This window comes from Charadrius vociferus, unplaced genomic scaffold, assembly GCF_000708025.1.
Source record: "Charadrius vociferus isolate BGI_N301 unplaced genomic scaffold, ASM70802v2 scaffold251, whole genome shotgun sequence".
Lineage (NCBI taxonomy): Eukaryota > Metazoa > Chordata > Aves > Charadriiformes > Charadriidae > Charadrius > Charadrius vociferus.
The window spans coordinates 1494344-1512638 of record NW_009646963.1 but is presented as its reverse complement, the minus strand read 5'-3'; the positions used below and the strand labels follow the sequence as shown (position 1 = coordinate 1512638).

The following is an 18295-nucleotide window of genomic DNA, read 5'->3' as shown; positions in this document are numbered from 1 at the left end:
AAAGCGGCGCAAGCAACACCTCCGGCTCCTCCGCGATCGGCCCCTCTCCTTCAGCCACGGCCCTCGCTCCAGCCTCAGCTCCAGCAGCAGGCTGTGATGATCACGCCGACGTTCAGCTCTGCTCCCCAGACCAGGATTATCCAGCAGCCGGTGATCTACCAGAACGCGGCCACGAGTTTCCAAGGTAGCAGTCGGGGTGCTCAGGCTGCGGGTGTGCCTGGTGCACTTGTAATAAATGGTGTTGGTGTTCAAACTCTGAAAGCATCCTCAGGCACCACGAGCCTGACCATCCTTTTCTTATGGTGTTGCCTGTGGGGTGTCCCTTCTCCTGCCTATGTGGCTTTGGAGTTGGGGCAGTGTGAGAAACTGTCATAAATGAGATCTTAAGTCTTCTTGTGACCTCCTGCGATAGTTGTCTTCTTGGTGCTCTCTTCTGTTATGGCCTTCTCTCCTACGGGTCTTGGGAGGCTCGAGAAAAGTATGTCTGAAAAATGTTGTTGTGCTCAACTCTGTCCTCCCACTGATGGGTGCAGTAGGCAGATCCAGTCTGTCCCACGTGACTGCCTGGAATGAAGGCACATTTTAACTACCCAACTCTGAAGTGCAGTACTTGTCCTGAGTAGACACTTGTAGGGATATTTAACAACGACCGGATCTTCTTTTGTGAATCCTGGTTGTCTTCATCCTCCTCAGCAGGTGTTGATTCTTTACATGATAAGTAGGACCTTAAGGTCCACCAGCAGGCAAGTGCTGGTTGGATGTACTGCATAATGCCACTGAAGTAATGAGCCCTGTGCTCTCAGACCAAAGGTTTTTAACTTTATTGTCTCTTAGCTGATCCTCTGTGCCTCCTGGAAAGCTGCTATTCTAGGTGCAGCATCCTCTTGCAGCAGGCACCAAAGGAGCTGGAAGCTTCCCAATGTGTGGGATGTGTTAGATGAACGCTGCCTACTGAGAAGCACTGGGTAGAAGAGCAATGGAGCTACGAGCGTTTGCAGGCTCCAGGAGGGAGACCTGTGTCTCTGCGCTATTCCTGACATCTCTGCTGCTTTTCAGTTCTCCAGCCTCAAGTCCAGAGCCTGGTGACGTCCTCCCAGGTTCAGCCGGTTACCATCCAGCAGCAAGTGCAGACTGTGCAGGCCCAGCGAGTGCTAACGCAGGCTGCCAACGGCACCATCCAGACCTTAACGCCAGCCACGGTCCAGACGGTCGCTGCACCACAGGTCCAGCAAGTTCCAGTAAGTAAAAAGGCTGAGTGATGCAGGTATCCAGCAGAAGAAGAAATTGCCTTTGTGGGTCTGGTCTCCTGGCTTGCCAGGGGAAAGGTGGTGAAGCTTGTAGGGCTGGTTGTCCTGCCTAGGATTGCTTTGGCACAAATGTTTTTATGTGAGAGGTCTTTCTAGCCAGCCTGTGTTCCAGAAGCATTTTACTTTGCGCAGTTCATGCGTGAGAGCCCCTGTTGTGGGCTGTGATGTGACTTCAAGTAGTGGGTGATGTTCAGAAACCATTTTCACTAAAACACCTGCATAACTAAACTTGGTCTAAAATATTTTTGTAACTTGGTACTGCCAGACTGAATTGGAAACCTTACTCAGACGAGCTTTCTTTGACTTTTGCCTACTTCTTTGCAAGTCCACCACCTCTACCATGTCTTATAAGGGCCAGCTGATACCAGAATGTTTTCTTCCAACTCTTTTGCCACAGTTTCTTTGATCTTTTTGCTGCTACAGTGTCATGTGATTTTGACATACACAAGAGTGAAAGTCTTGTGTGTCTTTGCATTAGATAAAAACATTTATGTCTAGGGGACTCCCTCAATATGATAAAGTTGCTCTGGTTCAGTTGTACTGTGCCATTTATAGTGCTCTCTGTATTTGAGAGTCAACGAGGTGTTTGAAAAACTAAGAGCAAGCTGTGTTATGGCAAAATAACTTCTGGTTGGTTTTGATCTGCTTGATGCTCATGGTATAGATCCTTTCAGTGAAACTGGAGGAGGAGAAAGCTACTACAGGTATCTGCCAAAGCAGGCTGTCCTAGCCATGTTAGGCTTTGAGTACTCAACCAGTTAATGTAGAAAGCTAATTATAGGTGTAATTGGAGAGGGGGAGGGAGCTTTTCCATCAGCTCTTTTGTATTTTTACCTACTCATTTACTTCTGATGACTGATTTGAAAACCAGCGTCCTGGTGGTTCCTCTGCTCCCCTCCCTCCAGCGCTGTTCAGACTGTCTCACGGTCAGAGTTTGCATCAGGGGCCGAAGCCCCTGGGGGACAGAAGGGGGACATTCAGGGGACAGAAGCCATCCTGGTGATGGATGGTGAAAGAAACACTCGCCTTTCTCTTTTGCCATCCACTGAGATGTAAATTTACAACTCTTTCATCGCTTACCTCTGGCTACTGAGACCAGCAGAGCAATATGTGCCGACTCTCCCTTTCACCTCTAACCCTTTTCACCCTAGGTTCTGGTCCAACCTCAGATCATAAAAACGGACTCTCTTGTCTTGACAACCTTGAAAGCGGATGGTAATCCCGTTATGGCCGCAGTACAGAACCCAGCGCTGACAGCACTCACTGCTCCCATTCAGACCACGGCTCTGCAGGTACCGTATGGATGTTCTTCTTCCTTCCCTCTCCTCACTAACGTCCTTTCCTCTTAACGCAAGGAAGAGATTTGGGCTTTAGTATTCTGCAGTGGCGCAAACGGGAGGGGGTTTGAAGGCTGCTCTAGACATGTCCAGAGTGAGTAATACCCTGTTTCTGCCAAGGCTAAACACACAGATTGTACTTTTTTGGCAGCCTCCCATGGTCAGTAAGCAAAGACCAAGGGCACGTTTCTGTTTACCTTTTTCTGGTATTACAAGGAGAGGAATATGACCTAAAAATTCCATCCAGTTTTCAACCTCTGGAAGATACTTGAAACTGAAAGCTAACTCGCTCAGAATACCTGTGGAACTTACTTTCTCCCATCAGCAGTGTATAATAGCATAATAGCATTATGTTGAATGTGAAAAATAATTGAGCTACTTTTCAGAGGGCATTTGCAGTGAGGATTCAGTATAATCATTGGACATGGAAGCTGTGCTTCATGGCCTCCACTTCTTATCAACTCGGTGAAACTTCTGCCCCCAAAGACGCGTTTATTACGATCTTGTACGTTCTGAACAGATATCTCTTTTCAAGTATTTACTGGGGGAAGGATAAACTTGCAAGTCTGGATTTAAGTTTTGGCTTCTTTTGCATAGCACGGTAGGCTTCTTATGTGCTTGTTAGCAGCCAGGATAAAATCTTCAATCAATCTGCTTGCTTTTAGGTGAGACTTTCACACAGAGGCTTATGTGATTGTGTCTGTGTGAGATGCAATATGCGAAGCATTTTGAGCACATTGAAATTTGGTGGAAATTAGCCAAGGAAATGTGTAGGACTTAAATTCCCTTATTTGTCCAGTTACAGCTTGAAATGAAATAAATTAATTTCTAATATCCCAATTAGAAGACTTTCAGAGTCAAAAATGTTCCTAAAGTTGCTCACGGCTAGTTTATTCTTATTTATGTTAGTCTGGCTGTTGACAGAAATAACTCTTCCTCTCCATAACCACTTCCCTGATCTTTGGTGTTCTTTAGAGAACATGTGTACTCTTCTCAGCCTTGTTTTGCTGCGTTAGGCAGTCTAACCCTTCTTTACTCCAACTGTCTTACAAGCCCTTTTGTGCAACTGTTCTTGTGGGATTCGTCGTCTTTTATTGCAGAGTATATACTGCTTTAGTTTGGTGTAGGTGGTCTTTCATACACCTAGATGCCCAAGTTTGAGCTTTTCATGCCAGCGTATATCACTTATTGCCTTAGTTCCTCATCTTAAGGCATTTTTATAGCCTAAGGGTCCATTTTTTTTTTTTTTCCATTTAATCATATTTGAATCAACTACATCGCTCAATACAAGGTTTGTTTTTCCATAATTGGGTCTTTTCTAATATTGCCGTTAACAGCTTGGAAATAGCATTGCTTGTTGCTGATTTGATGACTTGTCTGCGGAAAAGGTGGATTTGGACACTTGGGGTGTAAGGACTGTAGGAGCAACAAAGAGCCTTGGTCTGTTTCTCTATTTAGTGGATGAACAGAACATGGTATTGGTGGAAGAGTGTTGATACTCTTGGAGAACAAGAGATCTTATTCTGCAGTGACCAATGTTGGAGGCAGAGTGGCAAACTTTTCCTGTGCTGCTGTGCCACTGCTTGTACCAGCCAAGGAAGATGGGAGGAAATTGGTGTGTCTCTTCTTTTTCTGAGCTGTACCAACTCTCCCTGATAATTCTTTTGTTTACTCCTTTTTCTTTGACCATCATAAACCTTACGTAAATTGGCTGATTGCTTGTGACACTTGTTGCGCATGGACATCGTAGACCCTGGTTGGGAGCAATGGGACCATTTTGACCACAATGCCGGTGATGGTGGGGCAAGAAAAGGTGCCTATCAAACAAGTTCCTGGGGGTGTCAAGCAACCAGAACCACCTAAAGAAGGAGAGAGGAGAACAACTCACAACATCATTGAAAAGCGTTACCGGTCATCCATAAATGACAAGATCATTGAGCTGAAGGACCTTGTCATGGGAACAGATGCCAAGGTAAAGATGTGGAAAAAGAGCATATCTAGTGTCATAAATAGTTTGTGTTCAGGTGCTCAGTGCTCTACTAAATGAAGCAGTTGGGTGCCTGTGACTCTTAGTAGTATGTGCACATGTATTGGGATAAGACTGTTGAGTAACCCTTGTGCGATGGAAAACTGTATTCAGGACAGGTCACCTGTAAAATGATTATTTTACTATGTTAGTGGTATTGTTTCTTGAAAATAAGCTATACCTTATGCGTTTGTTCTTATGTTAGGTCTAACTTAAATGGACCTTCTAGGTAGCATATCCAAGTGGATGTTTTGATAACTCTGCCAAGCCAGAACTTGCTTAATTTATGTTTCCTTTTCTGTGTGACTGCAGCAGGGTAGAGGATTTACAGAGCTTTCCAATGTGTTTCCTTCAGATATGAGTTGTAAAAACTCCTGTTCGCTCAAATAATAGAAGCTTTCTTCACAGTGGCTTCAGGGTTGTCCTATTCACTTCACCTCGTGCTGGCAGAGCAGGGAATAGTATTCTTGATACCTTGCATGTCTCCATACAAATACGTGTGCTAGTGAAGTCACCTCCTACTGCTGGGTGGAACTGGATGTTTTCGTTTTAGAAGTGTTGGTAATGTGCAGTGGCTTCATAGTTCCTTGGGTTTATGTTTGTAAGCTCTGCTGGAGGCAAATATTTTCATAGGGATGGCCAAGGGACTGAGGCACAGAGAGAACCGCTTATCTCAGAATTAAACAGTGAACGATGGTTAACAAACAGCAGCTTGTTCCATCCCAGAAGAGAGCCACTTCATTTCAAAACTATGGTGCTTTCAAAGGACTATTTCTGGCTGAAAACTAGATGTGAATTCTATTGTGATTTGGATGTTAATCTGTTTCCATTGTACTATTTTTACAAGATCTTTGAGCGACCCCAGTCCTTGTGTGTCTTTCAAAGTCTGACACCTTGCCCACAGAGTGTGCCCCGCTATTAGTTTCTCTGCAGCTGCTGAGCGGTCCTTTACACCGTTTTCTTTATATGACCACATGACACAAAGTGTTGTGGTATCCCTAGAAGCAGGAGTGACCCTTTGACGCTGTTCATATAAACTGCTTTCTGTACTTCTTAATTCCTTGCAGATGCACAAGTCAGGAGTCCTGAGAAAAGCCATTGATTACATTAAATACCTACAGCAGGCCAACCACAAGCTGAGGCAGGAGAACATGGTTCTGAAGCTGGCTAACCAAAAAAACAGTAAGTTGTGGAGACTGTGCAGCAGGGTGGAGGCAGTCAGCGTGAACGTAGGATGCTTCTGGCAGTTTCTTGTGCTTGACAGAGGTAGATAACATGCACGGTGCATCAATAGTGGCCAGTGTTACTCCGGGTGACAGAGCCAATCTGAGCAACACTGGCAGGATGCAGGATCAAGAAACGTGTACATAATGCTCTCTGATTTTTGCAGAGCTGTTGAAGGGCATTGATCTAAGCAGTCTGGTTGACAACGATGTGGATCTGAAGATAGATGACTTCAACCAGAACGTGCTGCTGATGTCTCCTCCAGCCTCTGACTCGGGGTCCCAGGCTGGCTTCTCTCCCTATTCCATTGATTCAGAGCCAGGAAGCCCACTGCTTGATGACGCAAAGGTATTTGTGACTTCAGTTGTCAAATTCAAGGCATCTACTTCAGGGATACGTAAGGGCCAGAACTTAAATTCTCAAGAGTGGAACCAGCAGACATCTGGCAAGCAGATCTGTAGGGGTCAGAGGTCCTTTGTAAGGACGAGGAAGGCGCAGGGGTGTGTTTTATCTGTCTTAAATGATTGAGACTACTTCCTGAGCTGGATTATCTGAGCCATACCTTGGCTGCTAGAAGAACTGTACTTAGCCTTCAGCCCCTGTAGAGTCTCTGTGGACTTACAGTGCATGTTCATGACCCAAAGAGCCCATGGCTTTCCAGAGATATATAGCAGGAGAACTTGGAAATGGATGATGACATCAGCTGTGATTAATGAGACCATAAGTAACCACAGTAACAAGGCTGTTAGCTGTCTTCAGCTGACAGGTTTGTTTTGTGGGTATCACCAAAGTAGTGGGTCTTCTGGGAGATCCTCAAAGAGTAAGGGCACCAAAGGTTAATCCTAGCCTAAACCAGGGATCCAGTTAAGATAACTGAAATGACTGGGAGCAAAAGGAAGGTGTAAGCACTCAAATATGTCAGCCTTATCTTACTAAGCTATGAAAGCTTCACTGGAGTTCTTGCTGATCTTGGTCTTAAAAGCAAATTTTAAAACATGTTCTGTTTCTCCTTCTTCCTGCGCTTGGCATAAGCATTTTTTGTTCTACAGAATGGTAAGGAATTTTTTTCTCCTTACTTTTCTATTCACTTGTATTCCTTTGAAGGTTAAAGATGAGCCTGACTCTCCTCCTGTGGCCCTTGGTATGGTGGATCGCTCTCGAATACTCCTCTGTGCTCTCACATTCCTTTGCCTTTCCTTCAATCCTCTGACATCCCTCCTGGACGCCCGAGGAACCCCGGAGCCTGACAGCCTGGTGCGCCATGGGTCTGGCAGGAACGTGCTGACCATTGAGTCGGGTAAGGAACTAGAATAGTTCGGACCACAGAAAGGGGACAGGCTTACATGGTCTCCCTAAAGACCATCTCCAGCTGTGACAGCTGCAGGTCATGAGGTGGACTGTTGGTGTGATCTAGTAGGATGGGTTTGTGTGTTCAGGGAGCTGTAGGACCTTTGTTTAATGGTTGGGGAGGGGTGGTAGCTGCAGGGCTGGATGTCGGAGGAGATCCAGTCCTGAGTGATTTGACACAGTTCCAGTTTACATCCACATCCCGTGTTCTTCTTGAGCAAAACCAGCCTTTGCTCAGCGTGCTGAGGTAGAGGGGGCACCCGCTTGTAGCCCAGCAGCCTGGGCTCTTGGGATAGACCCTTGAAAAGTAGTTCAGAGTAAGGGGTCCTCCTGTCCTCACTGATCTTTGAGGCATGTTCACTTTGTATTTGTTTTTAAGGTAACTGATTTTTTTTTTTTAAAACTTATTAATGAAGGTGAAGAATTACTTCAGAAACACAGTTGCTATAGGGTCTTACCACTGGCTTATTCAATATGCTTGTTCCATAATATTCATAGTTTAGAGTACTGTAGTTTAGGGTTGCGCAGGGGATTCTGTAGGCATGCTGTCATTTCGCTGACTGGTAAGTATGCTTCCTCGGTGTTGCTTTGTCAACTTAATTAAGACAGGAAAAATGACAGGGAGGTATTGAATACCTGTGGTACATTGGGTAGTTTTCCTGGAGTGCTTTGTATTCTGATTTTTCTAAGAGTTGACTCAGTTTTTATAAATCAATCTTGTAAAAATAACTGTTTTTCTTTGGTTGGGAATGTTGTGGCTTGGAGTTCAGATGAAGAACTGTTGATACAGGTGTTTCCTGACTAAAATGCAGTCTTTGCAAAAGTTGATACCACATGTGGCAGCCACAGCAAGACATCCTTCTGGGTCTGTGCTCATCCTGTTGCTAGGCTTTCAGAGTCCAGATTAACTTTTAACTTTCCTTCTGGGACGCCCATTGCAGATGCAGGTGGTTGGTTTGGCTGGATGATGCCCACGCTGATCCTGTGGCTCGTGAATGGAGTGATTGTACTGAGCGTGTTCATAAAGCTCCTTGTGCATGGAGAGCCGGTGACTCGGCTGCACTCAAGATCATCAGTCACATTCTGGAGGCATCGCAAGCAAGCAGACCTGGATTTGGCACGGGTAAAGTTGCCTTGTCCTTTTGCATCAAACGCATCTTCTAGGAGGGGGTGTGGGTAAATGTGGCCTAGTGAGGCAGTGAGTGTTGCAAGGCAAGAGCAAGGTGTTCCTCGAGTGGATTATCCTGTCTGATTTCAGAGAAGCTGGTGCGAGGTTGTCTTGAGCAGATTGCCATCCTTCATCAGCCAAAATTAGTGAGGTATGGACGTCAGCGTTGGAAGAGGCTTCTAACTTCTGTCCTTGTTCCTTGCTGCTGCATCTTGTAGCAGTCTTTGGCAGCAAGGTTTTGGGTTTTGTCCAGAATTTGGCCTCTGCTACGTCTGTCTGCTGTCCTTCAGCCTCTTGGAAGTCTTCTCCGTCTGTGATTCTGTGAGGCAACGTTTAGCTTTTGATATGAGGACCATGAAACTTCCATGTTGTTTGAGAAGGCAGGAAGCCCCTTTCACCTAGTGCCAATGTGTCTCACAGGCAGTGCGGGATCTGAGCCATGTGTGGAAGGAGATGTGTAGGGCCAGATTTGAAGCTGGTGTAAATTGCCTTCATGTTTAGCTGAGTGAAGTCAAACATAGTCCCAGTAAAGGTCTTGTCCTAGCTTGCACATGAGTTTGTCTTGTTCCCAGTGCCAAAGAGGTCCCAAAGTGTCTCTGTGATGGTGCTTTTTGTTGTTGAACCTTCTGCCATGTTATTTGCAGGGGGATTTTGCTGCAGCTGCGTCAAACCTGCAGACTTGCCTGTCAGTACTCGGCCGAGCGCTGCCAGCTTCCCGCCTGGACTTGGCCTGCAGCCTGTCCTGGAACGTGATCCGCTACAGCCTGCAGAAGCTGGCGCTGGTGCGGTGGCTGCTGAAGAGGACTTCTCATCAGTGGCGGGCAAGGGAGGCCACTGCAGGCTTCGAGGATGAGGCCAAGACCAGTGCTCGGGATGCAGCTCTAGCGTATCACAAGCTCCATCAGCTCCACATAACAGGTAGGAGTGGAGGTGGCAGATCTGCTGTCCTCGTTTTGCCGAATGAGGAGGCTCATAGCTGATCGTGGGGGATAGAGGGAGAGCACTATGGCTGCCTCCTTCTGGGAGGGCTGCTGTTAGGAATTAGCCTGACAAATTTCAGGAACTGCTTACTAAAACATGACAGGTTCGTGCAAAAAAAGAGCTCTGTAAGAATGGCCAAAGCAACAGCAGTATCTCTAGTTACGTGTTCCTGAGCCTGCTGAGGTGGCTCAGAGTCTTTCCCAAGCAGCAGTTGATTGAGTCCAGTCAGTTTTTGCTGCTGTTAAGGGCTTGTTTCATCCCTATCGCTTGGGAATGTGATGTGGAAGCAGGGGCTGGGGTGAATTGCTGGAAGAATTTAAATTTCCGAAGCCGTGTAGAGCACAGATTGCCAGTTGGTGTTGATATGCTTTGAAAACCTGGGTGTGTGCACATGTACTAAGGAAGTGCTTGAATGTTCCTTGTGAATGGTTGTTTTTGCCACTTCCTTGGCAAACCAATTTGCAACGTTAATAGGCTCCAAGCACATCAGAAATCCAAGTTAACTTCCTTCTGCCTCATCATGCTGTGTGAATTGCTGCCATGCCACCAGGGATAAGTACTTGTCCTTAATACTATCTGTGTAGGTACAGGTGTGGACTGCAAAGGAGTTCAGTTTTAACATAGCGATGAATATAGTAAGACAAAATTTGCTGATGATTTTATCCTAACTGGTTTAGCTATACAAGGCTGTCTTGCAGAAGCGAAGCTGGGGATGCCAACCTTGGTATCTGTGGAGAGAAGACTCAGTTAGGGTTGTTCTGTTGCCTGAATACAAAGTAGGCATACGATAACGTAAACTTCTCATGTCAGCAGGTTCTTCTTGTCTCTTTAGGATAGTAGCCCTGCAAATCACGGAAGTATTTAGTAGCTGGTACTACTGCATTCAAAATTAACCCTTTTCCTTTCCCTCCTGACGCAGGTAAACTTCCCTCCAGCTCAGCTTACTCGGGCTTGCACATGGCCCTGTGTGCTGTGAATCTGGCTGAGTGCGCAGAAGAAAAGATCCCACCCAGCACAATGGCAGAAATCCACCTGACGGCTGCGGTTGGCTTGAAGACGCGCTGTGGAGGCAAGCTTGGCTTCCTGGCGGTGAGTTGTCTCCTCTCCCATCACACCTCCAAGCAAAACTCTAGGAAGGTCTGCAAGCTGGCGTTGCCATAGCTCAGGGCATCTGCTAGCACTGCAATTACAATATGGCCTGCAATTATGATACGAGCTGTAATTATGGTATGACCTTTGTCTTCGATAGTGTGTCTATTTCCCTGGGTGCTGTTCTCAATCTTAGCCTCTCCTTTCCCCAGAGCTACTTTCTAAGCCAGGCTCAAAGCCTGTGCAGCTCGGAGCGGAGTGCCATTCCTGACTCATTGCGTTGGCTGTGCCACCCCCTGGGACAGAAGTTTTTTGTGGAGCGAAGCTGGACAGTGAAGTCTGCTGCGAAGGAGAGTCTGTATTGCACCCAAAGGAACCCTGGTGAGAGCTGCTTGTGTCCTGAGCGCGTGACCTCCTAGTGCTTTAAGCAGGTGTCTTGTTTGAGAGCTTGCTCTTCTATGTCCACCCTGCTTGTGGTCTTGATGGGTGAGAGGGGCTGTGGAGCTGAGAGATGTCTCCTCAGCCTGCAGGAGCTGGCTCTCATCCCTTTGGATACTGTGGTGTGTCGTCCTGCTTGTGTCTTTATATGCTGGAACACAACCTGGATGTGGCCCTGAATGTCTTGGGGAGGGTGACTTCGGGGGTGATCAAGGTTTTGTGGCTGGAGTGCCAGAGGGATGTTTGGCCAAGGGCTGCAGCTTTGTAAATGGATTAAAGGGTTAAAAAGACCCTGAAAACTTAGTGTTTAGAAATCTTTGCTTTAATTCCTCAAGAATTTACCTCTACTGCTCTTCCTCTTGCTCCTACATTTTCCCTGTTCTTTTTGGTTCTATCGGGAGATGTTTATCACTGTATGCAAGTGAAATGGTTTGTGGTTTTTTTCTTCCTCTCTAGCGGATCCTATTGCACAAGTTCATCAGGCATTCTGTGAGAACCTGCTAGAGCGAGCGGTGGATTCACTCGTGAAGCCTCAAACTAGGAAAGAGATAGCAGGACAAGAGGAGGAGGAGCCATGGTAAGCTTGTGTTGTGCTGGGGACTGTTTGCCGCAACTTCAGGCTTTGAAGGAGAGCTCAAAACCATTGACTGAGTGCTCTGGGGCAAATTGAGCAATTAGTCCTTATTAAAGACTTGAAATGACAACATTGGTCTGACCACCGCAGCTTATTATTACATGGGTGAGCTCTCCCTTTTCATATTAAAACCTCTGAAGTCAAAGGTGAAACTCTGACTGTCAACGGGTTGGTTCCTGAACTGGGTGGATGGCGGTTTCTCTGCTGACAAAGTTTAATGATCAGGAACAGGAAAATTAGTGTCCACCTGACGCTTCTATAGACCAGAACCTACGTCCACAGCTCTATGAGTGTGAAGGTCTGGCATGTTGGAGAGTGACCTCACTGGCTCGATGCCTTATGCATGAGAGTGTTCTAACTGAAATGCCACATTTACCAGCAGTGAAAAATCAAACTGACACGTGGCAAGAGGGGGAGAGGTGATATTGGCTGAAATGGTCATTGGCCTCTAAGCTCTGTGATCAAATGAAAAAAGCCAGTAGGTGGGAACTGGAGCAGCTTTTTCTACTGAACTGGATCCAGCTCTTTCCTGGACTGCACGTCCCCAGCCTTTGCCAGCAATTCTGCACTGTTTCTAGCTGATCTTCAGATTAGCTGGTGCCAGGCAAATGCTATATAAATACATGGGAAGCTCTGTAAGGATCCTGTCCCAAAAAAGAGTGGGTAAAAGCCTTACGTGGGAAGATAACCCAGTTTCCCTACCTATGTAAGGAAAATAGTACAGGTTTAGCTGTATTTTCAATCTCATGTCTGTTTTCTAGCATTGTTGCAGAGGGTGAGCAGCAGTTCAGTCTAATTGCTTGCACAGTACAAATGCTTGTTATCAGAGGCTGCTGTTGATGATGAGAGAAGGTAGCAGGATTTGTATAAGTGAGGTGGATAGTCAGTATACTTGTGGGAGTCCATCTCCTGGTGGGAAGGACTGGCTTTAGTAACACAGCAAGCCTTCCCCTGCCCCCGGGGGTAGGAGCTCATGGATCTTCCTCTGTAGCATCCCCTAGGAAATCAGATCATTGCTGCCTATGCTGCTTTCTCTGACCAACGCTGTGAACGTTGTTACCACTTGCATTCATATGTATTTGCATATATGCAAATAGTCACTCACGGAAACATACTTCAGCCTCTTTTGGAGGCAGTGATAGAAAAGGACCCTGTAATCAACTTGTAACATACGTCACATCCAGTATCTCTGTGAGGTGAGATGGCTGGGGTTGACTCTAGTTCTGTGCTGGTCTCCTTGCATGGAGAGATGTGAGGCTGCTCCTCCCTGAGCATCTGTCTGTGCGCTTCTGTTCTTGGGGAGGTCTTTTTGGTCTGGTAGTGTTGTGTTACTGGTAGAGCTTGAACTTTCTCCTGGCTTAATGGGTCAACGTTGTTTAAAAATGCCTTGTGAGTGACGAAAAATGCCTTTAGGCTTTGGTATCTCCTGTTTGACAGCATAGCGAAGGTGTACCTTGCTTCTTGTTTCAGCGAGTTCTCCAGTGCCATGGAGTACCTGAAATTGCTCAACTCTTTCTTGGACTCCATGGGAAGTGGAGCCCCACCCTTTGCCAGCAATTCTGCACTCAAATCCGCCCTGGGTAAGTCTGGCAGAACCGAAGCTCTCCCAGCTGCAGGAACTACTGCCAATACGTGTGCTCTCTCTCCCCATCACCTCTCAAACTCCAGGCAAGGAGAAATGCAGTGCTTGGAGTGAGACTTGATTGCTGAGCAGCAGCACGCCACAGTGTGGTACGGTGGCTCCGACTGGAAGAGGGTAGTTGGGAAGGCTCGTAAATTCAGCTGTGTGTTGTAATGCTGGGTGCCCCGGTCGGACTGCTGTTATTTGTATTGTCGGGCACATTCCAAGGTGAACTCTGTGCCCTCACCTGAGAGCATGCTTCTGGCAATGCAAAGTGAGAGGAAGGGTGTAGCATATAAAACCGGTGTAGCAGTGTTGCAGTTGAGGTACTGGAAGGTTTTTTTCTCACTTAATTACCTATTGGACCAAATACAGGTTGACCTCACTTTCACAGCAGCTGTCATATATATTCCTCAATCTCCAGAGACCTACAACCTCTGCTGTAGACAAGCTCTGGGCATCTATTGGAAGGTGCTTGGTTTGGTCCCTTGGGGTATTTTTAGTGGGTTAATGAGAGCTGTAGACTCCCTCTGAGCTGTGCACTCATCTGGGCTTGGATGGTAGCAAGCTGCTGGAGTATTTGTCTTGCTTGGTGTTGGTACAGGCAGCACCTGGCAGCTCACTGGAATGCTGCTGGAGCTGTAGACACAGACTGTGCTGTACCTAAAAATGTGTAGGGCAAACAGAAGGCAAACTAGGTACTTCTTTTTCAAGGGATTATTTTTTTGTATAGGGGGAAGTCTGTATTTGGGTCAATATTGTCATGAAATTTAAAAGCAGCTCAGAGTAGCAGAGCCTGTGTCCTTTTGCCCTGGATAGACTTTGGGAAGTGTTCGAGGGGATGTTAAATAATGGAGGAAGTGCTACAGGGAACCTAATGTTTTATTTACGAGCTTGCTGGTGATCAGTGCCAAGGCACGGTACATACAAAGAAAGTTGTTTCTTTTGGATGGTGAGTGGACATCCTTGTGAGGAAGGAAATCAACAGATTTATGGACAAGTAGATGGGGTAAGTTCTTGCTGACAGGGTACAAACTTGGCACCCAAAACTCTGCAGTCAGATGTAGGGTGTTTGCAAGTCCCTTTGTGTTCTGCAGCACATTTCAGCATTCACCCAGACAGCTGCATTCCCATGGGATCAGTTTGGGCTCGTTAGTGGCGAGCTTGGCAGAAGGCGTTGGCAAGGGCATGTGACACCTGCCTGCTTCTCCGAGCAAGGGGGAGCCGGGCGTCCTCTCCTGGGTTGCAACTTGTGATTCTGTTTCACAGGCCCTGATATGGTGTGCCGATGGTGGTCAGCAGCGGTGACTATGGCAATCGGTTGGCTCAGAGGGGACGACGCAGCTGTGAGGTTGCATTTCGCAGAAGTGGAGCGCATGCCGAAATCCCTGGAGATGTCAGAGTGCGTAGGCCTTGTACGACTTTCAAACCCCTGCTCCTTCTAAACAGGAGCAGCTCTTCCACCAAACCCTGTCCTGTGGGCTACCCCTACCTGTGCCTCAGAGTCACACACCTCTTGTGTTCTGGGATGCAGTAATGCACCGTGCTCAGAAATTGATGCGTGGATCAAGGCTTGCAGGCTGATAATAGAACTGTGGACTGGAAGTGTCAGAATTGCTTCTTTAGGGATGTCTTCTAGCTTTGTTCTAAGTGCACAACCTCCTGCCTTCCAAAATCAAACAACAGAACTCAGGCACTGATGGAAAGGCTAGTGTGACCATCTTGGTTCTTTTGCGTTAAAGCTTCTTAGCCAGTTTCCTTTCATTTCTCTGTGCAGTATGTGTAGGTGAGGAACAATTTTCATCTATTTGTCTCTGAGAAATAATATCTCTGCTCTTGAAGATGGGAAGGTGAAGGCTGATGCCGGTTGCTGCTTGAGCTCAGCTCCTGGTGCTGCCCTGTGGCAGCATGACATGGTACTGCTTGAAAGCAGGGCTTGCTTTCTCTTTTAGGAATGCCCTGGTGAAAGCCACCTTCTATGTGTGTAAAGCCATGCAGGCCTCGCTGTCTGGGAAGGCAGATGGACAGCAGAGCTCCCTGGGTCACTGTGAGAGGGCCAGCAGTCACTTATGGAACAGCCTCAACATGAGCAGCGGCGTCTCCAGCACTGTGCTCAACAATGTAAGAGCTATAAGCCCCAGGATAACACATAGTCTGTCTTGGGTGTAAACTTGGTCTTGCTGCAAGTGTCTCGTTTCCCCATTGTACCTGCGTTCTCCATCCATCCTGTGTTTGATGGGAGTAGAGGGGGAACTTCCTCCCTTTCCTTGCAAAGGGCATTGGCATCTTTCCGCCTCTGCTGTATGGAGGAGCAGAGCTGCAAGTTACGACATCGTTTCCCTGGGCATGGTCTCAGATAGCTGAGCTCTCGCTCCTCTTCTGCCAGTAGTTGTCACCCCTTTCTGGTGCTTTGACCGCTTCGAATTTGGCCCACGGAAAGTATCCATCTCCGTCCTCCAAATTAAGTTGCTGACACCTGTAAAGTAGCACCTCATTAAGTCGAATCTGCTCTGTTTCGAGCAGCACACGGGAGTGTTTGAACCCTCTACCGCAAAAGTGGGGCTGTGCCGTGCTATTCCTGTGTTTGTGTGGGGCTTGTTTCTCTTCTTTCCAGGATTACCTAAAGCTGGAGCTTCCCTGCATAGCATATGGGACACGGTTCTAGTCCCTTCTCTCGCTCCTGGGTGGCAGCTGTAGTGCATTGTAGTTGCATTGCATGTTGTGGCAGTAACTGTGCAATGTTTCTGCAGTGCAGTACAGAGGCACTCTCCGCTTCGGCAGCGCGGGTACAGTCCCCTAAGAGCAAATAGGACGGCGAGCGATGCTAGGGGGCAGCAGCAGATGGGGAAAAGGGATTTGGGCGGCTGCTGTGGGCTCTGTCAAGACTGCCTATATTTTTCTCTGCAGGTAGCAAGGCTGTCTTTGCTGTTTCCCACTAGTTATTATCACCGATTGGGCCAGAGAGCCTTTGCAGAACGCTGGGGCATTGCGGGTGCAATATCCCCTTGGTACATCTTGTCTGGGGTTGGGGTCGGGGTCATCCTTGCGGAGATGTTGGCTCTCCTGGAGGAGACAGCCGCTCTGTGGGCACAGCCTGGTGCTTGTTCCTTAGGCTGGACCTCTCGGCGCCGGGCCCTGGAGACACCGCTTGGGCAAAAGGCGAAGTCCTGCTCCCTTGGGTGCATGGTGGTGGGGGCGGCTCGGCTGGGAGGGCTGGGGAGCCCCCCTGGGTGGGCAGGAGGTGCCACGGCCACTCTCCCGTGGGCTGTGTCGGCAGCTGTGTAGCAAATGGCCTGTTACTCGCCTGATGGGTTGTGTTAATAAGCGTGTGTGCTTGGGCCCCCCTGGCTCTTGCAGATGATCCAGCTGCTGGCCTGTGACTTGCTGCTCTCTCTCCGCACCAGCCTGTGGCAGGAGCAGGCCGAGCAGGCGACCGCCAGCCAGGCCCTGGGTGAGCCCTACCACGCATCGGCCCCCGAGCTGACGGGCTTCCAGCGCGACCTCGGCAGCCTGCGCAAGCTGGCCCATGGCTTCAGGCCCGCCTATCGCAAGGTGATGGCTTGGTTCCTCTGCTCGCTCCACCTCCGGCTTAGCTATAGCCCCTTCCTGGGGGTGGGGGGTGATGGGAAAGCTGCGGCCCTTGGAAACATAGGCGGGGTGTGGGCTTGAGCGGTTTGGACACTTGGGGTGGGATGGTCTGCCAATAGCAGCCTCCATGCTTTCTCTTGGTGGGTGATGAGGGAGATTCCCATGGGAGTCCGGTTCATGTGGGGAGGTGTCCACCTCAGTTTCTACCTAGAAAACCATCAGCGTGTCCATATTGCCGAGGAAATACCATGGCATCCTGTCCCTTAACGTGGCTTCAGACGGGGTCGGTCCCTCCAGGGAGGCTTCCTCAGCCATGTTGGCCCTGCGGCTAGCTGGGGGGTCAGATGCATTCTGCACCTGTAGAGCACCAAGTGCTTCTCTGGGGGTTTCCCCCCACCTTTCTGTTCTGTTTAGTCTATCTAGTTTTAAACCTCTTTAGAGGAAGTGTAGTCTAATACTTGCACAAGAGAGTAGTCCTGCTATTGTCAAAACTCTGGATTTCAAAGTTTGATGCTGTTACCAGAGTGCTGCACCACCAGCGTGGAGTGAGATGCCCGCCTAGGCCACAGTGCCGGGGTTCGCTCTTCCATTTTCCACCCTGTTCCTGCTCTCGTTCCTCCCTCCTTTCCAGGCCACTCACAGTTACGTGTCAAAAGCTCTTTTTTTATTTATTTTTTTCCTCTTCACGGTTGCCCTGACCTGCAAATTCCCCAGAGACAGGTGGGAAAGTGAGGGAGGAGAAATGGGTCTCTGTTGTTGTCAGAGACATCAGTACTCTGCTCTCAAAATGCGGTGGCTGAGGGATGACATGAGTTCAGCCGCAGCATCACCCCCGAGCCAGCTCGCCTCTCACCCCTGGTCCTACCTTCCCTTCCAGGTCTTCCTCCACGAGGCCACCGTGCGCCTGATGGCGGGTGCCAGCCCTACCCGCACCCACCAGCTGCTGGAGCACAGCTTGAGGCGACGCACACCCCAGAGCAGCAAGCAAGGTCTGCCTGGGGGGTCCTGGGCAGCAACCCACAGCCCGTGGGGCTTGGAGGGGGCCGCACTCAGGCAAGGCGGGGGGGGCATAGCTGCAGCTGACAGCATCTTCTGAGGCTCCGGATAACGAGCTCCCATCAGCCTATAGCTTGTGGTGATGCTCTGTACAAGTTGGTTGAAGTGAGCTGCCAGCTCTGGGCTGGAGGTGTCAGCAAACAGGTTGGAAAATGTTTGCCTTCGTGCAGCCACGCGTGAGCAAAACTTGGCCAGCTGGAGTTCAGGATGCTTGATGCAAAGGCAGAAGCCAGGAATCCTAACGTTGAGTAGTAAAGAGATATGATGCTGGCTATAAAATGCCTTTGAGGGGTTTAAGAAAATGGGCAGATGTGTGTGCGGGATGAGCCCTAGGAAGTGAAGTTAAAGGGACTGTCTCCATAAAAGACAGGATTGCCAGCTCCTGCCTGAGTCCAGCTCAGACCGTTCTCCCCTGCCAGCCTAAAGCAGCTGCTTGAGGCTCTGCAGGGTGCCCCTCACTCTTGGCACATCCTGGGGGA

The 18295-nt window shown here is 48.4% G+C and overlaps 2 protein-coding genes across 2 annotated transcripts in view; both read left to right on the top strand.

Annotated features, from left to right (window-relative positions):
* Nucleotides 1-10107, top strand: part of CCDC134 (coiled-coil domain containing 134) — a 20681-nt gene extending 10574 nt beyond the window's left edge. The window contains exon 9 of the mRNA XM_009895277.1: nucleotides 10097-10107. The gene's annotated coding sequence lies outside the window, so the exon portion shown is untranslated. The remainder of the gene's footprint in view (nucleotides 1-10096) is intronic.
* Nucleotides 97-18295, top strand: part of SREBF2 (sterol regulatory element binding transcription factor 2) — an 18528-nt gene continuing 329 nt past the window's right edge. The window contains exons 1-17 of the mRNA XM_009895276.1: nucleotides 97-184; nucleotides 1057-1238; nucleotides 2459-2599; nucleotides 4395-4616; nucleotides 5738-5852; nucleotides 6061-6242; nucleotides 6999-7191; nucleotides 8183-8364; nucleotides 9054-9327; nucleotides 10310-10479; nucleotides 10692-10860; nucleotides 11374-11494; nucleotides 12989-13131; nucleotides 14442-14574; nucleotides 15125-15293; nucleotides 16530-16724; nucleotides 17638-17749. Of these exons, the coding sequence (XP_009893578.1) occupies nucleotides 97-184; nucleotides 1057-1238; nucleotides 2459-2599; nucleotides 4395-4616; nucleotides 5738-5852; nucleotides 6061-6242; nucleotides 6999-7191; nucleotides 8183-8364; nucleotides 9054-9327; nucleotides 10310-10479; nucleotides 10692-10860; nucleotides 11374-11494; nucleotides 12989-13131; nucleotides 14442-14574; nucleotides 15125-15293; nucleotides 16530-16724; nucleotides 17638-17749 (2791 nt within the window). The remainder of the gene's footprint in view (nucleotides 185-1056; nucleotides 1239-2458; nucleotides 2600-4394; nucleotides 4617-5737; nucleotides 5853-6060; nucleotides 6243-6998; nucleotides 7192-8182; nucleotides 8365-9053; nucleotides 9328-10309; nucleotides 10480-10691; nucleotides 10861-11373; nucleotides 11495-12988; nucleotides 13132-14441; nucleotides 14575-15124; nucleotides 15294-16529; nucleotides 16725-17637; nucleotides 17750-18295) is intronic.